At 37.7% G+C, this 25201-nt stretch overlaps 1 protein-coding gene across 3 annotated transcripts in view; it reads right to left on the reverse strand.

Annotated features, from left to right (window-relative positions):
• xpo5 (exportin 5) overlaps positions 1 to 25201 on the reverse strand; it is a 101999-nt gene that overhangs the window by 11304 nt on the left and 65494 nt on the right. For all 3 annotated transcript variants that reach the window (XM_072580593.1, XM_072580596.1, XM_072580595.1), the window contains exons 18-27: positions 24801 to 25000; positions 19981 to 20080; positions 18598 to 18779; positions 10051 to 10151; positions 7756 to 7852; positions 6700 to 6836; positions 5683 to 5780; positions 4828 to 4874; positions 3196 to 3293; positions 2379 to 2432 (exon numbers count right to left, since the gene is read on the reverse strand). In XM_072580593.1, the coding sequence (XP_072436694.1) occupies positions 2379 to 2432; positions 3196 to 3293; positions 4828 to 4874; positions 5683 to 5780; positions 6700 to 6836; positions 7756 to 7852; positions 10051 to 10151; positions 18598 to 18779; positions 19981 to 20080; positions 24801 to 25000 (1114 nt within the window). The remainder of the gene's footprint in view (positions 1 to 2378; positions 2433 to 3195; positions 3294 to 4827; positions 4875 to 5682; positions 5781 to 6699; positions 6837 to 7755; positions 7853 to 10050; positions 10152 to 18597; positions 18780 to 19980; positions 20081 to 24800; positions 25001 to 25201) is intronic.

A 25201-nucleotide genomic window follows, 5' to 3' on the forward strand; every position in this document is an offset into this window, starting at 1 on the left:
AGACCCATATATACAAAATCAACTTTCACATGGAAACACACAAACTGCATCACTCAAGGTTCAACTGGAATCAATGACTCTAAGCCCATGGGAAGGTAGCTTAAAGCTTGATGCAATCTGTCAACGATTGATGTTTTCACAACATATAGGGGAAGTTGACATCATATTAACATCACTTGACTAGTACTCCAAAAACCCAGCTTATGAACTGGGAAACGGGGTTAAAACACTACCACAGCAGCTGGTGAAATTTAAATTCAATTAATAAAACAAAAAATCTCAAATTGAAAGTTAGTCTCAGTAATAGTCACCATGAAAATGTCAGATCATCATAAAAATCCATCTGGTTCACTAATATCCTTTACTGAAACAAATCTGCCATCATAAGTTGGTTTGACCTACATATAACAACAATATGGTTGACTCTGCTCTTTAAAATGCCTTATCAAGCTATTCAATCCAAGGGCAATTGGGCCTGGCTAACAAAACCTGGCCTTGCCTGTAATGTCTATTTTTCATGATAGAACAAAATACATCGCTAACACATTTACAGTTGGAAAGACAGTGATAAAAGCAGCCAGGCAACCTTTTCTTCTGAATATATAAAAATTATTCAAGAGCATGCATTCAACTCAGTAGTTAGCTAAGGTCAGGGGTAGATCCATATTGCATGAATTAGCAAAGCCCAAATCTTTGGCTTCCTCTGGTTGTTGAAATGGGTTAAGAACAGTCAGTAAGGTTTTTATGGCTTCTCCTCCCAATCAAGATGTGGAACATGAAAAAACCATTAGATTTAGAAGCACAATTAAGTCATTTGGCCCATTGAGTGTACTCCACTATTCAATGAGATTATGGCTGACCAGATAATCCTCAACTCCTCCTTGCCTTATCCCCATAATCTTTCATTCCCTTGGTTATTAAAAATGAATCTTTCAGCTTCAACAACCCTCTGCAATAATGAATTCCACAGATTCACTACCCACACAGAGAAGAAATCTCTCTTATCTCTCTCCTAAAAGGGTGATCCCTTATTCTGAGATTATGCCTCTGATCCTCGACTCTCCCACTAGGTAGGAACAACTTCTGTGCAACAACCCTTTCAAGATACCTACGAATTTTGTCTGTTTCTGAAAAGGTCTCCTCTGACTCTTCAAAGCTTCAGTGAATACAACCTCAAAGAATACGTACCTTTCCTCAAAAAAAAATTCTTCAGACTTCATTTTTGGACTTCTTCCAGTACCATTATATCTTAAATAAAAGGACCAAAACTATTCACAATATTCTAGCTATGATCCAGTCCCTTCTATACCTTTAGCAAGACTTCCTAGTTTTCATACTCCACTTATTTGAAATGGATTCAAAGTTAGAATACAAATAAAGTCTTTCAGAAGAAAGGGCAACAGTCACTACCAAATTATTAACATTTAAACCACTGGTTTAAAATAAAGTCAGCTGCATTGCATACAGTCTTGTTTAGATGCTTCAGTAACAGAAAATGGTGACTGCATACAGTGAGATATTCACTTTTGTATGAACATGCCCACTATACATGTTAACTTTATCTACCAATTTCAAGGTTGGCTAATTTGCAAACCAACTTTACTAGCTTACTAAGATACATGCAGCAGAGTGAAACTGTATTTAGTTTCTTAGCTTTCAACTGAACTTGCTTCATTAACATATCAGTTTATTGGAGTGTCTAGTAGCAATGAAATCAAATGTAATGCTAACCATACAAAAAGACAATCAAGCTGCACCCCTACTGTGTTTATATTTTTAAAGACCTTGTTCTAGCTTTGTAGGATGTAGTAGCAGAGAATCACATCAGATGATTTGACTTATGCTCAACGTAGCTGAAAATGTGTTGGTGGAAAAGCGCAGCAGGTCAGGCAGCAATCAAGGAGCAGGAGAATCGACGTTTTGAGCATGAGCCCTTCTTTTAGGCTCATGCCCGAAACGTCGATTCTCCTGTTCCTTGGATGCTGCCTGACCTGCTGTGCTTTTCCAGCAACACATTTTCAGCTCTGATCTCCAGCATCTGCAGTCCTCACTTTCTCCTTTATGCTCAATTTACTCTATATTTAATCTCGAGAACATTTGTGAAATATTTTGTATCTGTAGAAATGCAAAATGTTCAAAACCTTAACATGTAAAGTCTTCTTGTTTTCTCTGCTCTTTCCATGAGATTTGTGTTGAACTACATAGGGACAAAGACATGACGTACTTGCTCCACACATATGTGGCATATCGATACTTGGATTTGAAAATATTTTATTCCATTAGGCCACTGGTTTTAGTCAGAACATTTTCTTTTAACTTGAAACATTTAAGGTCAAACATTACATGACTCAAGTCTGAAAAATTGCCCATTTACTTACCATCCATATCACCTGATATGGACTCAGGGCCCTTCTTAACACAACAGCAAACAGCTGCAAAACAAAAATAGACTTAATATTCAGAACCAACCTGCTCAATGCATTAATATTAGAAAACTGCCATGACTGCTAATTGATGAGAAGCATTGTGAGGGCCACAATGCTCAGTTGAACAACTGTATAAAACAGTAAAGATGGAGCAGCTGTTCAGTTTCCTGTGTACAAATTTTTATACCTAAATGAAAGTTGGAGAGACAGACAGATAATGAAAAACAACACAATTGGAAAGGAATGGGTAGTGGGCAAGAGGGAGCTACTGAAAAAGAGAAAGTGCAGTAAAAAGAAATCAAAGAGAAGGAACTCAAAGTGGCCCAAGAACCAAAATTTGTGTTGTTTCACTTGAATGAAAGACAGAAAATGACCATTTATTGCTTATTAGTCATTATGTACTACTTTTAAGTATGAAATTTGATTATAATGCTCAAAAAACGTTTTGGCCAAAATAAAAAGGGTTAGATTATTTTACAAAGCAAAAATGTTCAGAATTTTGGAATTTACTTTAGCTGTTCATTACTCAAAGTCAACAGTTATGGTTCTTCTATATAGCCAGGCACTGTAGAACATGATAGATATAATTGCATACTTCTGCAACAAAAGCTTTTTCAAAAAATATTACAGCTTTAATCGTTGAAGGAAATTTCAAATTGGTAATACACAACAGGGATTTATTTGCCCAAATAGATTTTTTCAAAATAAAAACTATTTCCAGTTTATATCATAAATTATGAACAAAATGAATAGTATTTATTCTCCATACTCATTAGATCAATAGATTCACGCGTGAGAAGTCGAGTCAGTTGCTCATCCAGCATTTCTTGGGATTCAGGATTCTCCTCAGGAGCACCACTTTCAGCCCTAAAAATAAACATATTATAATCCTCACAACAAGATCAGAAGGAGTGTAATTTATATTACTTTAAGGTGATGTGTAGTTGACTCCAAACAAAATAAAACAGCAGACGCTGGAAATATTTAAAAAAAATCAAGTTGCTGGAAAAGCTCAGCAGGTCCGGCATCAACTGTGAAAGAAAAGCAGAGCTAATGTTGCAGGTCCACTTCTGAAGATGGGTCACTGGATCCTAAGTGTTAACTCTGCTTCCTGTCCACAGATGCTACCAGATCAGCAAATTCTGATTTTATTTATTTACTCTAATTGCATTCATCTTTGTGAATCAGCTCATCAATAAAACATACTCAATTTAAAACTGAAGTGAAAAATAAATCCTGAATAATTTTTTTACCATCCTTGATTTACAAGGCAATTAAAACATAAAAATACTAATGTCACAATTTAAAGGAATAAGCATTTGCTTATATGAAAAGTGACTTACGTGAATTCAGGTTGTCAAAAAAATGTTCAACCAAAGTATTAAACAAAGGTAATCATAATTTGTGCACATCATAAGTGGCAATGGGAGAAAGATGGAAGAATTTGGTAATTGAAAGAAAGAGTCTAGGTGGTCAGCAAAAACTAAAATGTTGGCCAGAACAAAAGAAAAATTCTCATGCTCTTTGACTAAATGTCATGGGGAGGCCCAGTGGTATTATCACTGGACTGTTGATTCTGAGAGTCAGGTAATGTCCTGGGGACCAACATTCATGGCAGATGGTGGAATTTGAATTTAATTATATCTCTGGAATTAAAATATCTAATCATGAAAGCACTATAGATTGTCAGATGAAAATCCATCTGGTTAACTAAAGTCCTTCAGGGAAGGAAATCTGCCATCCTAACTCAGTTTACCTAGTCTGGCCAACATGTGACTTTAGACCCACAGCAATGTAGTTTACTCTTCACTGTCCTTCAGGCAATTAGGAATGGACAATAAATGCTGGCATGGCCTGAAGTGCACATATCCCATGAATGAATAAAGAAAAAATTAAGTTGTTGAGTATGAAATTCTATTTAAAAGACATCACAAAGGACAATGACACATTTCCTCAATGCTACATTGAAGAATCAACCTAGATTACTCATCTAAACCTAATGAATGTTTTGAAGCCCAAACCTTTCTGATTCTTAGATGTGCTACCACTAAGGAAAGTTGCACACAACAAAATGCAGAAATCTAAGGATGAAAGGTAGAGTATCATCGATTACTTTAGCAGCTAAACAAGGAAGTTTGCAAGCAGGATTTGGCATCTTTAAGTGTCATAATTCCAAAAACAGAAAACAAAATTGTTCTCCATGTAATTTTGTTAAGAGAAATTAAATTATCGTTGGTTCCAACATTTGAAACTCTGCATTTGCAAAGTCAAGTATCAATTCTACTCAACAAAAATCAAAATTATTCCATTCAAATAAAAACATTTGTTTCACATTTAAGCAATACTCAAGACAATAAGCAGTCTTAAAATCTAAATTTATGACCATGATGTTTGAACTTACTCTAACAGGCCCCTCTGATTGATGACAACCCACTTGGCACTTAGTCTCTGTCAGGCAAACAATAATGTTACATGTTATACTGACAGATGGGAAAGTTCTAGAACTTGAATTCTAAGCATACTATTTATTAATAAACTAGTTTCAAAATGCTATAAAAATGCTCAATGTATCTGGGGTGTTTTAAACACTCAACATTTGAAATTGTATGTAAAGATTTCAAGTTTTCGTTAATCCAAATAACATTTGTTTCAGGCATATCTGGACTATTCGACTAGCTGTCTGAAAGTAAAGCTTCCATTTATGAGAAATACATAAATGGAATAAATATATACTCTGCTCCTCTCAGCTTTATAGCATTTTTCTACTGTTCACTAAATGCAAACAATATTAAATACTGTAATTTGAAACAACCGAAAATGTTATATTAGAGTACTTCAAACAGATTCTGAGAGAAAAGGCAGTTTACAGTTCAGATGCTTAACTGACTTAGTACGAGTACTACACAGAATTCTCTTTCCATCATTCTATATTGAATTTAGATTGCTCAAGTCTTGATAGCTTTTTGGGGTGAATTTTGAAAGTTCTTAGTTCACTTGACTGATGCTCTTGCCAGAGTATTCCAAAATACTATATCCTTGCTTTCATTTAAACGAAAATTATAGAAAACTGCATAAAATCTATTTTCAGACTTTACATTTCTGGTAGTAAATAGAGAACAGCATAAAAATCCACAAAATATTTAAAATGTCTGCAATACTGAGAATACAATCAACCAACAAATAACCTCTGAAAATTGGGGGACTTTTTAAGAAACTTCATAAAAACAAAAAAAAAATCAATTTTTTAAAGACATACCTGCAGCAAGTAGGAGAACAAAGGTCCGAGAATTGGGCACAGCACAGATTCATAATGTTCAGGTGGGCAGGACTGGACTAATGGTTTCACAAATACGCGTACATACAAGTTAAGTAAATGTCTTCTATTTTCTTCACAGCAATACATATCAGAAAGGCAAATCAATAAAGACCAGACATTACTCAGTGTTCTACCCTCCAAGTTACCAAGCATGTATCCATGATAACAATATACAAAAGATCTTATTGGGAAAATGTAGCTTCAAAACTTGCATCAGAACTCAGTGCTGTACCACAAATAATTTCTCATTCTCAGTTATACAGCAAACGTGTGGTCATCAGTCAATATCACAACATGCCTAACCAATCAGGATGGTAAGTAAATATAGCAGAGATTTTCACTGGCTTTTTATGATGAGGCAAAATGTTAAAGAAAAAGGTGTTACATTTATACTTATTGAAGCTAAAGGTAACATTTTCTATGCTTCCAACTCCATATTTTTCATTTTACATTGATAAATACTTGAACAAATTAACCAAAGAAAAACCCAATTTTTTTATCCTCTCTTCCCTCAGATTAATTTTTAACATTTTATAGATTCAAGGCACAATCCAAATGTAAAAGTTGTGCCAATCACAGATATGAATTCACTCAAAGTGCATTTCAAGTTTACAAAACACTCTACTACTTTATGACTTTGTAAAAATAATGACTGCAGATGCTGGAAACCAGATTCTGGATTAGTGGTGCTGGAAAAGCACAGCAGTTCAGGCAGCTTCAGAGGAGCAGTAAAAACGACATTTTTGGCAAAAGCCCTTTATCAGGAATACAGGCAGAGAGCCTGAAGGGTAGAGAGATACCCTTCAGGCACTCTGCCTGTAATCCGGATGAAGGGCTTTTGCCCGAAACGTCGATTTTACTGCTCCTCTGAAGCTGCCTGAACTGTTGTGCTTTTCCAGCACCACTAATCCAGAATACTTTATGATTTTAGAATACTATCACAAATCAAAAGGATATGTAGCACTGGACGGAGCCTGTAGTCAGGAATATTCTCCAGATTCACAAAAGCGGAGTTTATTACGGATTCTGCAAAATTGGTTATGTCAAAAAAATCTTGAAGCATACTTGGTCCAGCATTCCCAAGGATATGAAAACTGTTCAAAAGATAAAGTTAAAGCAGTGTAATGTTTCAAAATCAAAATGCAATTTAAAGCACCATATAAAGCATCAAATACTTACAGAAAAGAAATATATTTAAAATAGTTTAAACTTGTACACACAAATGATGCAGCATTGAGCTACAAAAGATGGAAAAGGCCATGGTTGAAACTCATGTCAAGTTTGCAACAGAGATGTTACAGTTTGCTGATGTAAAATATGAATGAAGAAAATAAGTCTAGCAAAATTACTATATCTTGACCTATGTTGCCCTCTACTGTTGAATAAGCTAGCAACACTCTTTTGCCTCCTGTAGACTTGCAGCAAGGCACTCAAGGACTTTGGCATAGGCCGAAGTATATCTCGACACAAACCACCATCACAAAGGAAAGTATCGAGAAATTAATTATTGGTAGAACACCAAAAAAGTATTGATAGGAAAATTAACATTCACGACAAAAGCTTGCATTGCAGAGTGAACAGTATTTTAACTGCAGCAATTGTGTATATAAAAACACAAACAGAATTACAGGTTTATGATTTGACATGATGTTGTCACATCAGAAAAGAATCATCATTTATTAGTGTCTCATGCTCAACCACATGCATAGTCCACCACTTTAGCTTTCAGAACATGTTTTCACATGACTGTGTGAAGTTTGCACATTCTCCCTGTCTGCATGGCTTTCCTCCCACAGTACAAAGATGTGCAAGTTGGGTGGATTGGCTGTGCTAAATTGCCCAGTGTCCAGGGAAGTACAGGCCAGGTAGATTACCCATGGGCAATACAGAATGAGCGTGGGTGGGTTTGGGTGACTCAATGGGTTGAATGGTCTGCTTCCACATTGTGGAATTTCTTTGATTCTGTGTTGCTCATTAAATATATACTGAAGTAGTGACAAAACAACCTCCTACCAATTGTCGTACAAAGTACAGAAGAACCCTTGCATTCGTTCCAACACAGATTTGTACACTGGAGCATCAGCATGATCAAGCAAAGGCTGTGGAATACCTGTATAGAAGGTAACAAGAAACCAGTTTTGTGGCATAAAAGTTACAAACTGCTCTAAAAAGCTTATCAAAATTACAAATGATACAAAATCTGGCACAAAGATGATGAGTTTCTTCAGTTTTCGTTAAAACTTTAAACTAGTAAAATCAACCCAGAATAATAACTGGCAATACAATGAAGAGAATAGCAGTAAATCAAACTTTATTCTTTATAGTTTTATATTCTTCATAAATATTAATCAATGATTTTGAGAGATGGTGTTGGGGGTCTGGAAGAAGGGAACTATTCCCACAAAGAGAAAAACTGAGTATTACAGATGCTGGAGATCAGAGTCAGGAGTGTAGTGCTGGAAAAGCACAGCAGGTCAGGCAGCATCCGAGGAGCAGGAGAATCAACGTTTCAGGTATAAGCCCTTCGTCAGGAACGAGGCTTATGGGCCAGGGGGACTGAGAGATAAATGTGGTGGGGGGGGCGGAGGAAGGGGGTGGTGATGGAGGAGAAGGTAGCTTAGAATGTGATAGCTCAATGAAATTGGGGGAGAAGGTGATAGGTCAGAGAAGAGGGTGAAGTGGATAGATAGGAAAGATGGTGGAAAGGTCAAGAGGGTGGTGCCAAATTGGAGGAATGGAACTGGGATAAGATGGGGGGAGGGGAAAGGGGGAAAACTGGTGAAATCCACATTAACACCATGTGGTTGCAGGGTCCCATGGCAGAAAATGAGGTGTTCTTCCTCCAGGTGTCGGGTGGTTAGGGTTTGGCAATGGAGAAGGCCCAGGACCTGCATATGTCTTTGGTAGAGTGGGAGGGGGAGTTGAAGTGTTCAGCCACAGGGCAGTGGGGTTGGTTGGTGCAGGTGTCGCAGAGATGTTCTCTGAAACAATCCGCAAGTTGGCATCCCGTCTCCCCAATGTAGAGGTATAGGCAAATTTCTGTCAGATGTGGAAGGATCCTTTGGGGCCTTTGATGGAAGGGGGGGGGGGGGGGGCGTGGTGGGGGGGTAGAGAAAAAAGAAAGTGCGTGGGCGCCAGGACACCACGGGGAGACAGGACGCCAACTTGCAGATTGTTTCAGAGAACATCTCCGGGACTCCCACACCAACCAATCCCACCACCCCCCTAAACAGTTCAACTCTAACCACCCGACACCTGGAGGAGGAATACCTCATCTTCTGCCTCAGGATCCTGCAACCACACGAGAATAATGTGGATTTCACCAGTTTCCTCATTTCCCCTCCCCCGACCTAAACCCAGTCCCAAGCCTCCAACACGGCACTGCCCTCTTGACCTTTCCAAAATTTTTCCCATCTCTCCACTCCACCCTCCTCTCTGTCCTATCACTTTCCTCTCCCCCTCAAGCTCGTCCCACAAGTAATTTATGTGAAAAATAAACATAGTTGTTATTAAAAAAAAAGGAGAAGACAACGGTAGCATAATGACAATGTCACTACACGAATAATGCAAAACCCAAAGCTTATGTTCTGAGGACATGAGTTTAAATCCTACTATGGCAGAGGATGGAATTTGAATTCAATTAAAAAATATGGAATTAAAAACGTCTAATCATGATAATGTAGCCATTGTCAATCATCATAACAAGCCATCTGACTTACCAATGTCAGATTATCTGCCATCCTTGCCTGCTCTAGTCTACAAGTGACTCCAGATCCACAGCAACATGTTAGACTCTTAACGCTCTCTGGGCATTTAGGGATAGGCAATAAATGATGGCCCACAATTCAAATGTTTTTAAAAACTTGTTTTACATTTAAAAAGTAATTGTTGGCCAAAACCACTCAGTCTGGAGATTTCAAGTTGTAAGTACTACCAGACATGCTGTTTAAAACAGTTATTAAGTAAGATTTCAGTTTTGCTTTTCCTAAAACATGAAATAACGAAAAGGAGTATTTAGATAACACAAGTCTTGAGGCTACTTGACGTGCAAATTAGCAATTGATACCAAGAAAAAATTTATACAACTGTCAAATAAAGCTGAATTGCTTCAGTGTAAATAGGAAGACCTACAAGACTAAGTGGTGGATGCTTAAACTAATTTTACACTAGAACAAACAATTAGTGGAAGCACTAATAGGAGCAAAACAGACAGAAGCCAAAGCTTGTAAAATAAGCATATTTTAAAATCTGCAAATACAGGCTAGTGCTCACTCCAGATTGAAAGAATACAGAACAATTTTTTTTTACCAAGAATCGCATTCTTTTCCACCTCCAGCATGTCATGGGCTTTTGTAAAGTGTGGGCTGAGCTGGGCCAACATCTCTGGCAGCCAAAGGTTATTATGTGTCCTATAAAAAAAGAAAACATTACAGTACTAATAAGTTACAGCTTACTTTAACTTTCCTAATCCCTTGAGGGTTACACACCATCAAAAAGGGACGTGTGGTTCCAATACTGGGAATAAAGACAGCTAAAGAAAAAAAAATCAAAAACCTAAAAAAAAGTACATGCATGTAGAATTTTGACGGAAGAATGCTGAAGTAATTAATCTCCAGAACTCTTATCGCTTTGATGTCAGAGTTTTTCGTCTACACCAAGCATCTGTTGAAGACAAAGGGTGGGAAACTAATTCATTGATAATAAGTGGGAGAAGCCCTTCAAGGCCTCCAATTAAAACATTTTTTGGAATAAGTCTGCAAATCTAACGGAAGACTAGTTACATAAAGGTCCAGAATTCAAGGCACTAAAAGGCTGCTGAAGTCACTAATTGCATGGCACTATCTATTATCAGGAATTATATTAATCCGATTTATCACAGATTGTGTCAAATATTTGACACTAATGTTGCAATTAAGGCAAAGAAAAAAAACAAAATTACGAAAATCAAAAAAAAACATTGAATATGTACAAATTAGTCAATATTAGCCCTGACTTTTTCCACCCAAATTGTTAGCACTTTTGTATACAGTGCACTTGCAAGAATACTTTTTCCTACAAAGCAAAATCCTGAAACCAATTTTTTTTAATAAAGTTTGAACAGTTTCTTCAATTGTGTTGAAGAAACCATGTCACAAAATTGAATTTGTTCAATTTTTTTTTTACTGCCAGCCTATGGAGATTGTTACTCAAGTATATTCCCATCAAGTGAAGCTACTGTCCACTCAATGTCCTAGAATATCAGGTAAAGCACCACAACTTTGCTGAAAGAACATGCATCTTATTTATGTTATTCCCACATTCTAATTTATGGATTTCACAGCCTTGAACTAGGATCCCAAGAATGAGGATGTATTGAATGGTGGAAAAAGTCAGTCACTGCCACAAGTCACCCAAGATTAGCATGGCAAAGGGGAACAGTCGTAAGCAATGGCATCCTCATAAAAACTGAGGATTGTCAGATTTGATAGTCAGTCCCATAGTTTTTGCCCATTTTAAATGTTTCCAAATTTACTGAAGACTGACTCATCCTTTGCCATCAACAGAAATTTGTTTGGATCCTTCCATGCTTGGGAGCTTCAGTGATTTAGTACACAAAGCATCAATCACAGACAACATTTCTGGAAAGGTCAAGGCCTGTGTTCACTTTAGATAATTTTTTTTGAATAGATCAGTATTAAGCATCCTGTTGAGGGAAAACCTTGGGTCTTGGATGAAGAAATATTTAACTTTTCCACTTCCACGTTATCCATTGAAAATTCTCTCAATAATTCTTTGTTCTCTTTCATTTAAATATTTTCTAACCAGTAAAAACAGTAATCATATTCCTGGACAACATTCTAGAAGCACAACAGCAATTAGTTTTTAAACATATACATAAGAATTGACAAATGAAAGGAATATTAAAAAAAAAGGGAAAAATGTGAGAAAAGGGAAGGATGGTTGGATATAAAATAGTCATCCACAAAAATTATTAGCCTTCTGGGACCACATCACTTACCTGCATACTCAAAATCAAATTTGTACATTACAATAGATTCCAGGTCTTTAAACTTAGTTCATGTTGTATGTTAATTACACAAAGGGTGCTTCAATATAGTTTTAAGTGTTTAAAGGCAAGTACAAACTTGGGGATACATTTCCAGAAATCGAAAGGTCTCTCATACATGGATAAACTACTATTTCACCAAAACAATTTGCCATTTTAACTTGCACAAAGTGTATTACACCATCTCTGCCATTCAGACATGAGCTAAACTATCAACCCAAGGAAACACTTAAAAATATACCAAATCTTTCTTTGTTTTCAATTTACTTCCTAGCATTTAAACATTAACCATAAAACCCAAAATCAGAATTTTCAAGAAACATGTCAAATAATATCAATTTCAGAATGGTTATGCAAATTCATTTTCAGCATGCAGCCAACAGGCTTCCCAAAAATACCAGAAAAATTAAACAAACTACATCAGGCATTTCACAATGATCCTGAGTATATGATATTCCACACACACCTATTTTTCCAATTCTAAAATATGCCAATAAAAGAACTGAGTGTCACATGACATTCTCAAATTCAAGACACCCAAGTTGAAATAATGAAAGTCATGCTTCTGAAAACTAAAACTTGGGAGAATTCACATATCACAAACCATGAGTTTTGCCATGAAAGCCAAACTAATATTTAAATACATGAGCATAAAGGAGGAAAATAATTTGCACTTACAGAGCTGTACATAACCTCTGGAATACCAAAGCACTTTACAAACAATGAAGTAGTTTTGAAGTGTGGTCATTACTGTATTGTAGAAAACATGACATCAAATTTGCACAGAGCAATAAACTGCCATGTGATCATTTTTAAGGTGACAGGGTCTACTATTCTTCAAATAATGCCATGTGATAATTTATTCTCACTTGAGGAAATAGGGCCGAAATTTAACATCTCATCCAAAAAAATAGTAAAACACACAAACAAACAAACGATTTGCACAGGAAAATGCGCATGAGTGAACTACTTATAACTTGTTAATTTTCTGGAAAAATATCTTAACTGGGCTAAGTTAAATTCGCTGAACCTAATTTACCAAGGACAGACTCAAGGGAGATCATTGTTCTAAAAAGGTAATTGAGCAAAATCACTTTAATGAATTGGATTCTTGCTTTTGATATCTACTAAATTCCATAATAGAGTATTCTATTAAAAACATTTGTTTCGAACCTTCAGCAAAAACACAAAGCATTTGACCCAACTGATCTGTGTTGTCATTTATCTACCAGATCCTTGTTCCAATCCTTTTCATATAACATTACAACAAATATCCTATTACTTTCTCCCTTATGTGTCTTCTAGCATCCTTTTAAAAAACAGCTCTGCAATTCATCTCGACTACACCTTGTATATCGACTTTTAGATTCTTACCATACTTTGGATAAATAGGTTTTTTCCAAATTGCTTTGGTAGATTTAGTGTTATAGAATAGAATACATCAATACAGCACAGTACAGGCCCTTTGGCCCTCGAAGTTGCGCCAACCTGTGAAACCAATCTGAAGCTCTACTAACCTACACTATTCCATTATCATCCATATGCCTATCCAATGACCGTTTAAGTACTCTTGAAGTTAAGGAAAGTCTACTCGTGTTGCAGGCAGGGCAATCAATGTCTTGACTACTCCAAGTAAAGAACCTACCTCTGACACCTGTCCTATACCTATCACCCCTCAGTTTAAAATCCATGTTCCCTTGAGCTAGCCATCGCCATCCAAGGAAAAAGGCTCTCACTGTCACCCTATCTAATCCTCTAATCATCTCTATTAAGTCACCTCTTAACCTTCTTCTCTCAAACAAAAACAGTCTCAAGTCCCTCAGCCTTTCCTCATAAGACCTTCCCTTCATACCAGGCAACATCCTGATAAACCTCGTCTCTACCCTTTCTAATGCTTCCACTTCCTTCTTATAATGCGGCGAACAGAACTGTACACAATACTCCAAGTCCGGCCACACCAGAATTTTGTACAGCTGCAACATAGCCTCATGTTTCCGAAACTCAATCCGTCTACCAATAAAAGCTAACACACTGTACACCTTCTTAACAACCCTATCAACCAGCGTGGCAACTTTCAGGGATCTAGCACATGGACACTGTGATCTCTCTGCTCATCCACACGACCAAGAATCTTAACATTTGCCCAGTACTCTGTACTTCTGTTACTCCTTCCAAAGTGAATCACCTCACACTTTTCCACATTCAACTCCATTTGCCACCTCTCAGCCCAGCTCTGCAGCTTATCTATGTCCCAAGGATACCTGCAACATCCTTCCACACTATCCACATGTCCATTGACTTTAGTGTCATCTCCAAGTTTACTAACCAATCCTTCTACGCCCTCATCCAGGTCAATTATAAAAATGACAAACAGTGGTGGCCCCAGAATAGATCCTTGCGGTATACCACGAGTAACTGAACTCCAGGATGAACATTTCCCATCAACCACCACCCTGTCTTCTCTCAGCAGGCCAATTTCTGATCCAAACCACTGAATCACCCTCAATCCCATTCCACCGTATTTTCTGCAATAGCCAATCATGGGGAACCTTATCAACCACTTTACTGAAATCCATATACACCACATCAACTGCTTTACCCTCATCCACCTATTTGGTCACCTTCTCAAAGGGCACGTGTTGACTATCCCTAATCAAATTATCCCTTTCTAGATGGTTATAAATTCACTCTCTTATAACCCTTTCCAACACTTTACCCACAACTGAAGGCAAGCTTATTGGTCTATAATTACCAGGGTTGTCTCTACTCCCCTCCTTTAACAAGGGGATAACATTTGCTATCCTTCAGTCTTCTGGCACTATTCCTGTAGACATTGATGACATAAAGATCAAAGCCAAAGGCTCTGCTATCTCCTCCCTAGCTTCCCAGAGAATCCTAGCATAAATTCCATCTGGCCCAGGGGACTTATCTACTTTCACACTTTCCAGAACTGCTAACATCTCCTCCTTATGAACCTCAATCCTGTCTAGTCTAATAGCTTGTATCTCAGTATTGAGAATCTTGTGTTGTTCCTAGTTTACATTCCCCACAAAAGTGGGGGCATGCCTAAAATTTCAGCCCATCAGATTCCTTCACAATATCAACAAGTTAGCTATCAGCTGTTACAAGCAAGTCAAGTTACAAACAACAAAAGTACATAGTTAAAAATGCCCAAACTTAAATTTACCAAGGACAGACTTAGGGGAGATAGTTGTTCCAAAAAGGTAATTTAGCAAATCACTTTAATGGATTCTTGCTTTTAATATTTACTAATTTCCATAACATAGTGTATTCTATTAAAAACACTTGTTTAGAATCTCTAGCAGAGAAATATATTTTATAAATTACACACTATTTCCATACAGCAAAGCTAAATTTCCACCACAACCTCTGCAGAGGTAAACTGTCTGATCAGACACAAGAATAATTTACAAATCAACATGACAGTGCTTAGCTACAGTAAGGTAAAGATCATCAGTATGGATAATGGAGAAAATGCTGGGACTAAGGCAACATTGGGAAACAACATAGACAACTAGGAAGCCCCAAAAGCAGGGACCAATTCTGCAAATGTGAAAAACACAGAAAGGCACTGGCTGTTCAACATTTCCCATTTTGCTGAAGACCTTTGACCTTCAAGCCATTCGGCATTCCTTCTCAGATTTATGTTATATTCAAAATTACAATTTCTCCAGATATTAAACCATAAAATATATGTCTGTTAGCTTTAACATTTCTGCACTCAAATTTCCCCCATCTCATATTTAATCCAATATGCAGCTGATATCATTTAATTCAAATAATAGATGATTTGGAAATGCTTCAGACTTCAACCTCTATTTTGAGGTGTAAGAAAACACTTTTCTGACTATAAACAAGCAGACCAGCCATATTTTGGCTGTTTTGGCATGCAAGATCAGCTGCAATTTGCTTCAGTAATCCTTGGGTAGGCCACAAAATGGTAATGGTTGCCTCATAACTGCTAACATAGGTTTCTCAAGAGAGGCACTTGTGCCAGTGCTAGATGAGGAAACATTAAAGGTTAGCCACCATTCTCCCTCAAATTATGGTGAAACAGGATCACAAACACTTCCTTTCTGTTCACTCTGACAAGATGTCTGTGCATACAGGCTCTGAAGACTAAATCAAGGAATCAACAAATTACTCAGAAATAAAAAGTGACATGAAAATAAAACAAAGCTTTTTTTTCAACTGCCTGGCTTTCATCACAATTATTCTAATTTCAGTACAAGAAAACTTCTAAAGACCATATTCCTAGAGCAAAAAAAATTCACGTGGAAAAATCTAAATTAACAAATTACACCTGAAACAGCAGAAACAAATTGTGCCTGGCAAATCTGATTATGTTCAATGAATTAACAGCACAGGAAAGTACCGAACTTGATGCATGTCTGGATTTTCAATCACTTGATAAACCTGTCATCAAGTAATCTCCTTAAGAAAACTACAGACCATTGGATTACAGGGGCAATAACAGAATGGAGAGTAAATAAATAAAAGACAGAAAGGTGAATGTAGTGATCAATGGCTGTTGTTTAATTGGAGGTAAGTACAGTAAAACACTGCTATATTTGATATAAATTACTGACCTAAACTTAGGACGAGAATGCACAAGTTCGAAATTTAGAAATGTAGTAAACAGCACATTAGATATTAACAGAGTATAGTAAGATAAACTAGTGAAAACAAGGGAAATTCAATGCAGGGGTGTGAAGTGATGCACAAGAAACAACGCATGGGCTCTCTCTCACCGTCTCTAACACACAGATGCAAACTGAGCAGTGATGTATTTAGGAGAGAAAAGAAGTTGAGTTTGTTCTCTTTGGAGCAGTGACATTTAATGGAGGAGGTGTTCAAAGCTATGAAGAGATTTTCGTACAGGAAATCAGAACCTATTAAACTGGTAAAAGAATCATTAAGTGAAGGTTTGTACCTTAAAATAATTGGCAAAAAAAAAATCAGGGAATAAGGATTTTTTTTGTAAATGTAGTATGAAGAAGAACCAGAGCGCATTGCCCGAAAAAGCGGTGGCAGCAAATTCAATGCTTACTTTCAAAAGGGAATTGGATATATACTTAAGGACCAATGTTGACAGTGCAATGCAAAAAGTACATGAACAATTGAAGAGCCATTTCAAATTTTACACCGGAAATAAAAATGTTTCCATTTCTTAAAATCAAGATCCAAATGGATTTTTGTATAAGAAAGACTTGATAATCTCCAACATACTGTAGACATTAGTAACTGGTGACATCTAGTGGCAGGAGGCAATCGATCTCTGCAAAACAGTAATCAGCTTTATTAAAGTTGAAAAATTTACAATTTGATTTTTGGTGGCCAACTTCCTGTCCAGACAGTCTGGACAGGAAGCAGAGTCCCATGAAGATGACTAGGCTTTTGTACAACAACAGCCCAAGTCTAATTTTATTCAGGAGGCTGAGAAATACTTCTGCTATTCCCAGTTTTCACAGAAACGATTTAAAAACTTACCTGCTGCACCTGGATAGCCAAAATGACATTCAGGATCTACATATTCCTTAGGACCTCAATTTGAATATTTAAAATGCTAAACACCCAACCCAGAAAGACAGTCCAGCTATCCAATGGCTGGTCCTGGTGAATGTAGGGATACGCATAATGGAAACAGCAGGACCTCAGTCCCCATCATTTCTGGGTTGCTGCTGTCCCATATATGCTGAGTTGAAGACTTCAAATCATAATGTGTGTGGATGAAATGTTATTACAAGGCTAAAATTACATGAAAAGCTAGTGTCTGCAATCTACAACTTATTAAAAGCCAGCCGAGGTTGTCGATTTAATAAGCATTTTCTTCAAGTTTTAAACATAAAGCCAGGTGAGTCTTGCATTTCCAGTCATTTAGTAAATACAGTACGCTAAATTGGACATCTGTGGAAAAAGATGAAAGTTAAATGCATTTATCAGAGTTGAACTAAACAAAATTGAATTGAAGATTTAGCTACATTCTATTAAAAATGGAGCAGGTTTTATGGACTTAAAATGGATAATCAGAATTTATTTTCAAAGAGTAAAGAATGTGACACGATTTGGAAAAAGAGAAATCTAAACCTAAATTCGAGCAGTAGGAATATTCAAAAAATGTTACCAAGGTTATCTGCTCAATGAAAACATTTAATGAGGCCAGTGAAGATGCTCAACACATCGTGCAAAATGCATTAACTGAAGATGGTTTTAAATGGTTTTTGTTTCCAAATTCCATCAGTGGAAGTGACGACATCACTTGGGTAAATTGCAGGAGGTAAGTTCTGTGGTCAAAAATGGCCAATTTTTAAAATCAAGTAGAAATGCACAGAACAATTATTCCTCAAAAATTTGGAATATACTAATTATTTTGGGCTCCATTTCACATGAACATAAGCATTTCTAAAGAACCTACTCACCTTGCAACCTACCTGAATTGTCTTCAAACAGGATTGCAGAAAAATTCAAAGTTAGGCAAGATGAATAACTTGAAGAGGAACACTTTCTAAGTTTGAGCTATATGGTGATTTAGGCAATGCAAAATAAATCACACCGTCTAAATTAGTACTCATTTTCCTCAACCTTGATGCACTACAAAGGCTGAAAGCAACAATATCCAAGCTCCAAAATGAAAGACTTTTTAAAGAGCACTATACAGACTTGCTGATAGTGTACTTGTCTTGACATTTACTTTTCACTGGCTCAAGACCATGTTTTCCTGGCCTAGATCCAGTGTTGGTATAATGGCTTTGGTTTAAGTGCTGCTACTCTTGTCCAACTTGATTCACCTTATCAGGGCGAGCAGGTTGTCAAGAAGTTTGATGACATGCTCAGTGCAGGCGTTGCGGTAGATCGGAGACCCGCTGGGTGTGAATCCAACCACGAACCCTCCGGCCTTTGCCTCCTCCAGGTCAGTAGGCCAGCGAGCCCGCTTCACAACTCCAAGTATGGTGTAAACACACAAGCTGATCTGTCAAAATAAGGTAAAAAGCAGAGATGAAAGCTCTCGCAAAATGTCACTGATCTTTACCAGTAGTACCTGGGGATCACTACCTCCAGGCAACTGTGGCAACAGATTCCTGACTGCAGCAGTTAGGAACAGTGGGATTTGCTCAGGAATTTTTTGTGGGGGCGGGACAGGCTGGCGATGTGCATGAAAGTGCTAAGAATTTCAAAACGTGATATTACACAGGTGTTATGCAGGTTTTCAGTACTCCGTGCCAAACATACACAAGTATCTTTTGATTTCAGAATCAAATATTATCAAGTCCAGATGCAGTCCAAACCTCCTGCTTTTACTACATATAGAATTGGCACTATAAGACGACAAGAATAAAATGAAACATTTCCTATTTGCTACTGTACATGGCATGTTTTGACCCAGTATTAATCTTGAGCTTTGCAAGTATATTTTGCGAACAGAGACCTTTTTCTTATCAACATTCCCCTCCCAGAAGGCACACCTGCAACATCTCCTGCCATTGAAATCTGAAATAAGCGCCACAACATAAATCATGCTTCAAGGTCCTCATCTTTGAAATACCAAAACTATACCAATTATTCCACAACAATCCAACGTAACAGATTCCATCCACCATAACAGAATGCCACTCTGACAAATGAAGCTTATTTCCAATTACAAAACAAACAATGTTCTTCATTGCCACCAGTATTTCAAGAATAAGCAACTGCATTGTACAACCCCAATTCCTTGTCCAACTTTACCATACTGTGATCAGTTTGACACAAGTTTTCTTGTAATTCAAAAATATATTTCACACAGTTTCTTTAATCTCTCCCCGACCTTCGTTTTTAAAAAAACACTTCACGGTACTTCAATATTGTAATATTTTGTTCAGAACTACTGGTAGAAGTCTTCATCATAGATCGTGAACAGCAGGCCTTGATATGTTCCATGACCATCCCTTAAGAGGATTCCTGTATTACACAGATTCTAAAATTAAGATTGGATACAAGATCATTTTTGACAAATTATCTGAACATTCATAAAACAGGTGTTAGTGGTGTCACAAAACAAACAATTTTCCAGTATGACTGAATTTAAAAAGCATCCGCATGATAGCAGTAAATTAGCCATTCTCCTAGAATAATACACCACCAGGGAGACGTGTAGTTCCTTGGGCATAGTTTAGCCATATAAATATACACACCCGAGATCTGTTGATGCCTGCTGGGTCTTCTCTAATAGGATCATCTGGAGTGACATCTGCACCAATGTATGAAAGAAACATGGCTGGATCTGAAAGCACTCTGAAAAACAAAATAATCATTAAGTACACTGCACGAAAGGAAATGGCCAGCTTCAAAATTTATACTGTTCATCAAATGACCCATACTCTTAAAATGCCAATACTACATAAGTGCAAACTTGTATGCTTTCAATCGGAATACCACTAATAAGACTCAAAATTATCTCCAGTACCAATATGTCTCCCTCAGCAATATTTTCTGTACGACTCAGATCTATTCAAGACTTAGACCCTATTGTTCCATGCAAGCAGTACATTTCACATCTTTTGTAGTTCTAGACAGATGCAAGGTGAAAAGGAGGTGCCAGCAACTATCAGGAGAATCACTATTTTCTAGCTTTAAGAAAATCAAACCTAATTTCCTCAGTGTCCATCTCATTAATTCAAAGCTCCAGATATTTTGCCAACTTAACACTTCCTTCCCTTTATGCATTATCATTCATCGAAAATTGAAGCAAAACAATTAAAATTCATTTTCTTTTCAACTCTTCGCTTGCTCCCAAGATCAACAGGTTTGTAAAAGCAAAAAATCATTATTTAGTTACAGATAGTGTAATTCATATATTTGTGCAGGCAGGGTGGAGGTGGGTGGGGGAGCTGATCATCTCCCTTACAACTACAGACCAGTTAGTACCACTTAAGTCCTCAAAGATTAATTGAATCCCCATTGAAACAACAGAGAAGCAAAAATATAATGAACTAGTCAGCGAGGACGTTAAAATGGAAAATCTTGCTTTGCTAACTAGATGGCTTTTTTTTAATAAACAGAGGATAGGCCTTGGCAACACGGTTGACACTATTGGTCGAAGGCCTTTTGATGGCTCAGATAAAATGTTTCACAGGACACTGATAAATAAATTCAGAGAATGAGGAATCAGTCAGGTAAGACAGCTGAATACATTGCTGGCTGGCTTCAAACAGAAAGGAGAGAGGGCTAAAAAGGTTATTAACTCAAGAGTGGCAAAAAGGTGAGAAGTTGTGTTCCACAAGGATCAATGCTGGGACCACTACAGTTCATAATATGCACAAACAACGTGGACTTTGGAGTCAAAAACAAAATTTCTAAATTTGCAAATACTGAAAACAATTGCCAGAAATTACTAGAGAACATGAATGAACTTGAAGAATGGCAAATAAAACTCAACACAGAAATGAGGTAATAAATTCTGGTAGGGAGACTATTGGTTGCAAAGTACAAGTTTAGGTAAAGTACAGGATCAAAGGAATCTTGGATTACAGATATATCGATAAATCACCAAAGTATGCATTATAGATTTGCAAGGCGATATAAAAATTAAACTAAGCACTAAACTTTACATCTAGGATCACAGAAGTGAAAAGGAGGGAAAGTATGCAAAACTTGTAATGAATCCTGTTAGACCACAGGGCCACATTGGTTAGCACTGTTGCCTCATAGTACAAGGGACCCGGGTGCAATTCCACCCTCAGACAACTGTGCAGAGTTTGCACATTCTCCCCATATCTGTGGGGGTTTCCTCCAGGTGCTCCGGTTTCCTCCCACAGGGAGGAAAGATGCACAGGCTTGGTGGACTGGCCATAGTAAATTGCCCTAGTGTTCAGGGATGTGTAAGCTAAGTGGATTAACCATGTGAAATGTGGAGTTACAGGGATAGGGCAAGGGAGTGGGTCTAAATGGCATGCTCTTCAAAGGGCCGGTGTGGACTCGACGAACCAAATGGCCAGCTTCCAAACTGTAGGGATTCTGTGGAAACCACTATTTCAAGTCTAGCAATAAGCTGCAATATTATGAAGAGTACATAGAGCCACTGGAGAGGACATACATAAGATTTACAAGAGTGAAATGCATGAATATGTATCAGGAAATGATTGATAAGGTGTGTTTTTTTTCTTAAGAAATGAAACGATAAAGATGACCTGGAGCTCTTTGCACTGAACAAAGTTGATTCAAAAGGCAGCCCATGGGCCACAATGTATCTATGAAGGGTTCCAAATGCAAGACATAAAAGTGGAACACGCTGAAAGGAGATGCTCCTCCAATCAGAGACCACATCACTCCCATGTTTTCTCCTTATATACTAACTAGCGAATACACATTGAAATAGCCTCCAATTGAAAGAGTAGCAAGCTGTGAAAACATGAATATTTTTAATGCAGCCTGAGGTCAACATGCCTAGGATATTGGCAGAGATTCTGCTCTGGCAGAATTTGTGTTATAGATGCAGAAGAAAAGGTTCAGAGTTGATCGCGGGTGTGGAGCAAAAGCTCAGAATCCACAGCAAGACAAGGCTCTCACCTCCTCATGCAGGTGCTGCCACAATGAAGTAATTATTTAAAACTGCAGTGGGACACCAAACCAAATGCATTTAAGTACAACACAACATTTTCCTGCTCTGAATAATTAGCATTACAGGGCACCAATTGGCCACTTGGCGTCAGAACGGTAATCTGCAATTCAAAACATGCGCTCAAAAAATGCCATTTTAACTTCATTTGAGTTGGCAGATAAACATGGCCACATTGATTTCATTATGAAATGTCTGCTGTTGATAGAATGACAATGCTTGTGACAGCAGAAAGCTTTGAAAGATAAAGCACCACAGATTATTTTCTTGTGCTGAGATCCAGCATTTTAAAATATTCATTCATGGGATATGGACATGACAAATTAGGCTAGTATTTATTGCCTGCTGCTAATTGTTACGAGTGACCACATCGCTGTGGATCTGGAGTCACACATCAGCCAAACCAGGTAAAGATGGCAGATTGCCTTCCCTGAAGGACCATGAGTGAATCAAATGGGTTTTTCCCCAACAGAGTCATAAAGGTGCACAGCATGGAAACAGACCCTTCGCTCCAACTCGTCCATGCGGACCAGATATCCTAACCCAATCTAGTCCCATTTGCCAGCAGTTGGCATAGTCCTCTAAACCCTTCCATTCATATATCCATCCAGATGGCTTTTAACTGCTGTAATTGTATCAGCCTCCACCACTTGCTCTGACAGCTCATTCTATACACGCACCACCCTCTGCTTGAAAAAGTTGCCCCTTAGGTCCCTTTTATATCTTGCTCCTCTCACCCCCCCCCCAATCTATGTCTTCTAGTTCAGGACTTCCCCAACCCCAGGGAAAAGATCTTGTTTATTTACCTCAGCCATGGCCCTTATGATTTTATAAACCTCTAGAAGTTCACCCCTCAGTCTCTGATGCTCCAGGGAAAACAGCCCCAGCCTATTCTGCCTCTCCCTATAGCTAAAATCCTCCATTCCTGGCAACATCCTTGTAAGTCTTTCCTGAACTCTTTCAAGTTTAACAACATTTTTCCAATATGAAGACCAAAATTGCATGCAATATTCTAAAAGTGACCTAACCAATGTACTATATAGCCGCAACATGACCTCCCAACTCCCATACGCAATTCTCTGACCAATACAGCATACCAAACGCCTTTTTCACTAACCTATCTACCTGCGACTCCACTTTCAAGGAACTATGAACCAAGGTCATTTTGTTCAGCAACACTTCCCAGGACCTTACCATTAAGGTGTATAAGTCCCGCTCTGATTTGCTTTTCCAAAATGTAGCACCTTACATTTATCCAAATTAAACTGCATCTGCCACTCCTCAGCCCATTGGCCCATCTGATCAAGATCGCATTGTACTGTGAAGTAACCTTCTTCACTGTCCACTACACCTCCAATTTTGTGTCATCTGCAAACTTACTAACTATATCTCCTATGTTCACACCCAAATTATTTAGAGAAATCGATGGTCCAGCATTCAATTAGCCAAAATATAGGATTATCTCTGCAAGATCGCAAGGTCCTGATGCTTGGCTAAACTATGTCATCCAGCATTCCATTAACCAAAATATTCCCCGCCTGTGTCCTTCAGATAATTGAGTTCATGTGGATATAAATGACGAAAAGTAGTGAACAATTTCACGGTCTCCAGTAGATTCTTAATTGCAGGCTTTTTTTTGCTCAGCTGCTCAGCACCTTTAAATGATCATTTTTATTAATGAATCTCTCATTTAAATTAGACCTTTACTTTGGAATTTCTTTTCCGCTGAAGGTCACATTCACTGTTTGGCCGAACCTACTCTTTTCAAAATTTGTTCACTGAGTCCACCAATTGACAGAAAAATTGAAATACAACATCCCTATGCAGACAAGTCGACCAGTCGTGTTGGAATAATGTTTCCAAATGGGTAAGATAATGACTTGAGGTCTTTCATAGCGTTATTAAAAGTTGAGTAAGCAATTCAGAAAAAAGAAGCTCTTTACACATAGTGTGGTGAGAATATAGGACTTCTTATCACAAGTGGTATTTGTTTGGAAGTATACAGATGTATTTATGGGGAAGCTAAACAGGATTTAGATGAAAATAGACAGAAGATTCGAGTAGAGACTTGTATGGACTGGTTGGGTGGAATGGCCTGTTTTTCAGCCATATATATCCACAATAATAAGTCTTCCTACATTTTTCAAAGACTAGTGCTGAGTTGGCCATTCACCCACGTCTCAAAATTTAACCGAATCATTTAGCACCAAACTTACGTAGATTTTACTTAAAAGTCACTTGTTGACATTTCAAGTCAGCTTTAGTTTGCTTGACATCCCAATTCAGAATGGTTATAACTTTTGTACTTCGTTATACAAAGGCATGTTAATACACTTCAATATGCAGCAGTTATAAACATGCACTTCTGCACACCAAATATACCTGTTGATAACATACCTTTGCATCTCCTCAGACAACCAAAGGTTAGTAACAGGAGCCATGAGTTCCTCTAGGAAGGCTTTCTGTCGCTCATAATCCTTGAACTGGTTGCTCAGGAGAACCAGGGATTCCATTAAAGCACACTTCTCCAACTGTGTAAGCTGCCGTTCATCTTGCTGCAGACGCTTGACATGGGCATAGAACATTTCAAACACCGGCTAAAAAGAAAACAACCATTTAAATCAAACGTCTGTGGTCTCTTTTTGAAGGATAAATCCTGTGAAGAAAATGAGAATGGCACCACAACTAAGCAATCACTTCAGCCACCCTCCTGATAAGCGAGACTAAATTTGTTAAGTGTACTTCACCAAGACAAAGCTGATTAGTACATGTGATAGGAGAACTTGAACACACAGCTA

This window comes from Chiloscyllium punctatum, chromosome 11 (genome assembly GCF_047496795.1).
Source record: "Chiloscyllium punctatum isolate Juve2018m chromosome 11, sChiPun1.3, whole genome shotgun sequence".
NCBI classification, from domain to species: domain Eukaryota; kingdom Metazoa; phylum Chordata; class Chondrichthyes; order Orectolobiformes; family Hemiscylliidae; genus Chiloscyllium; species Chiloscyllium punctatum.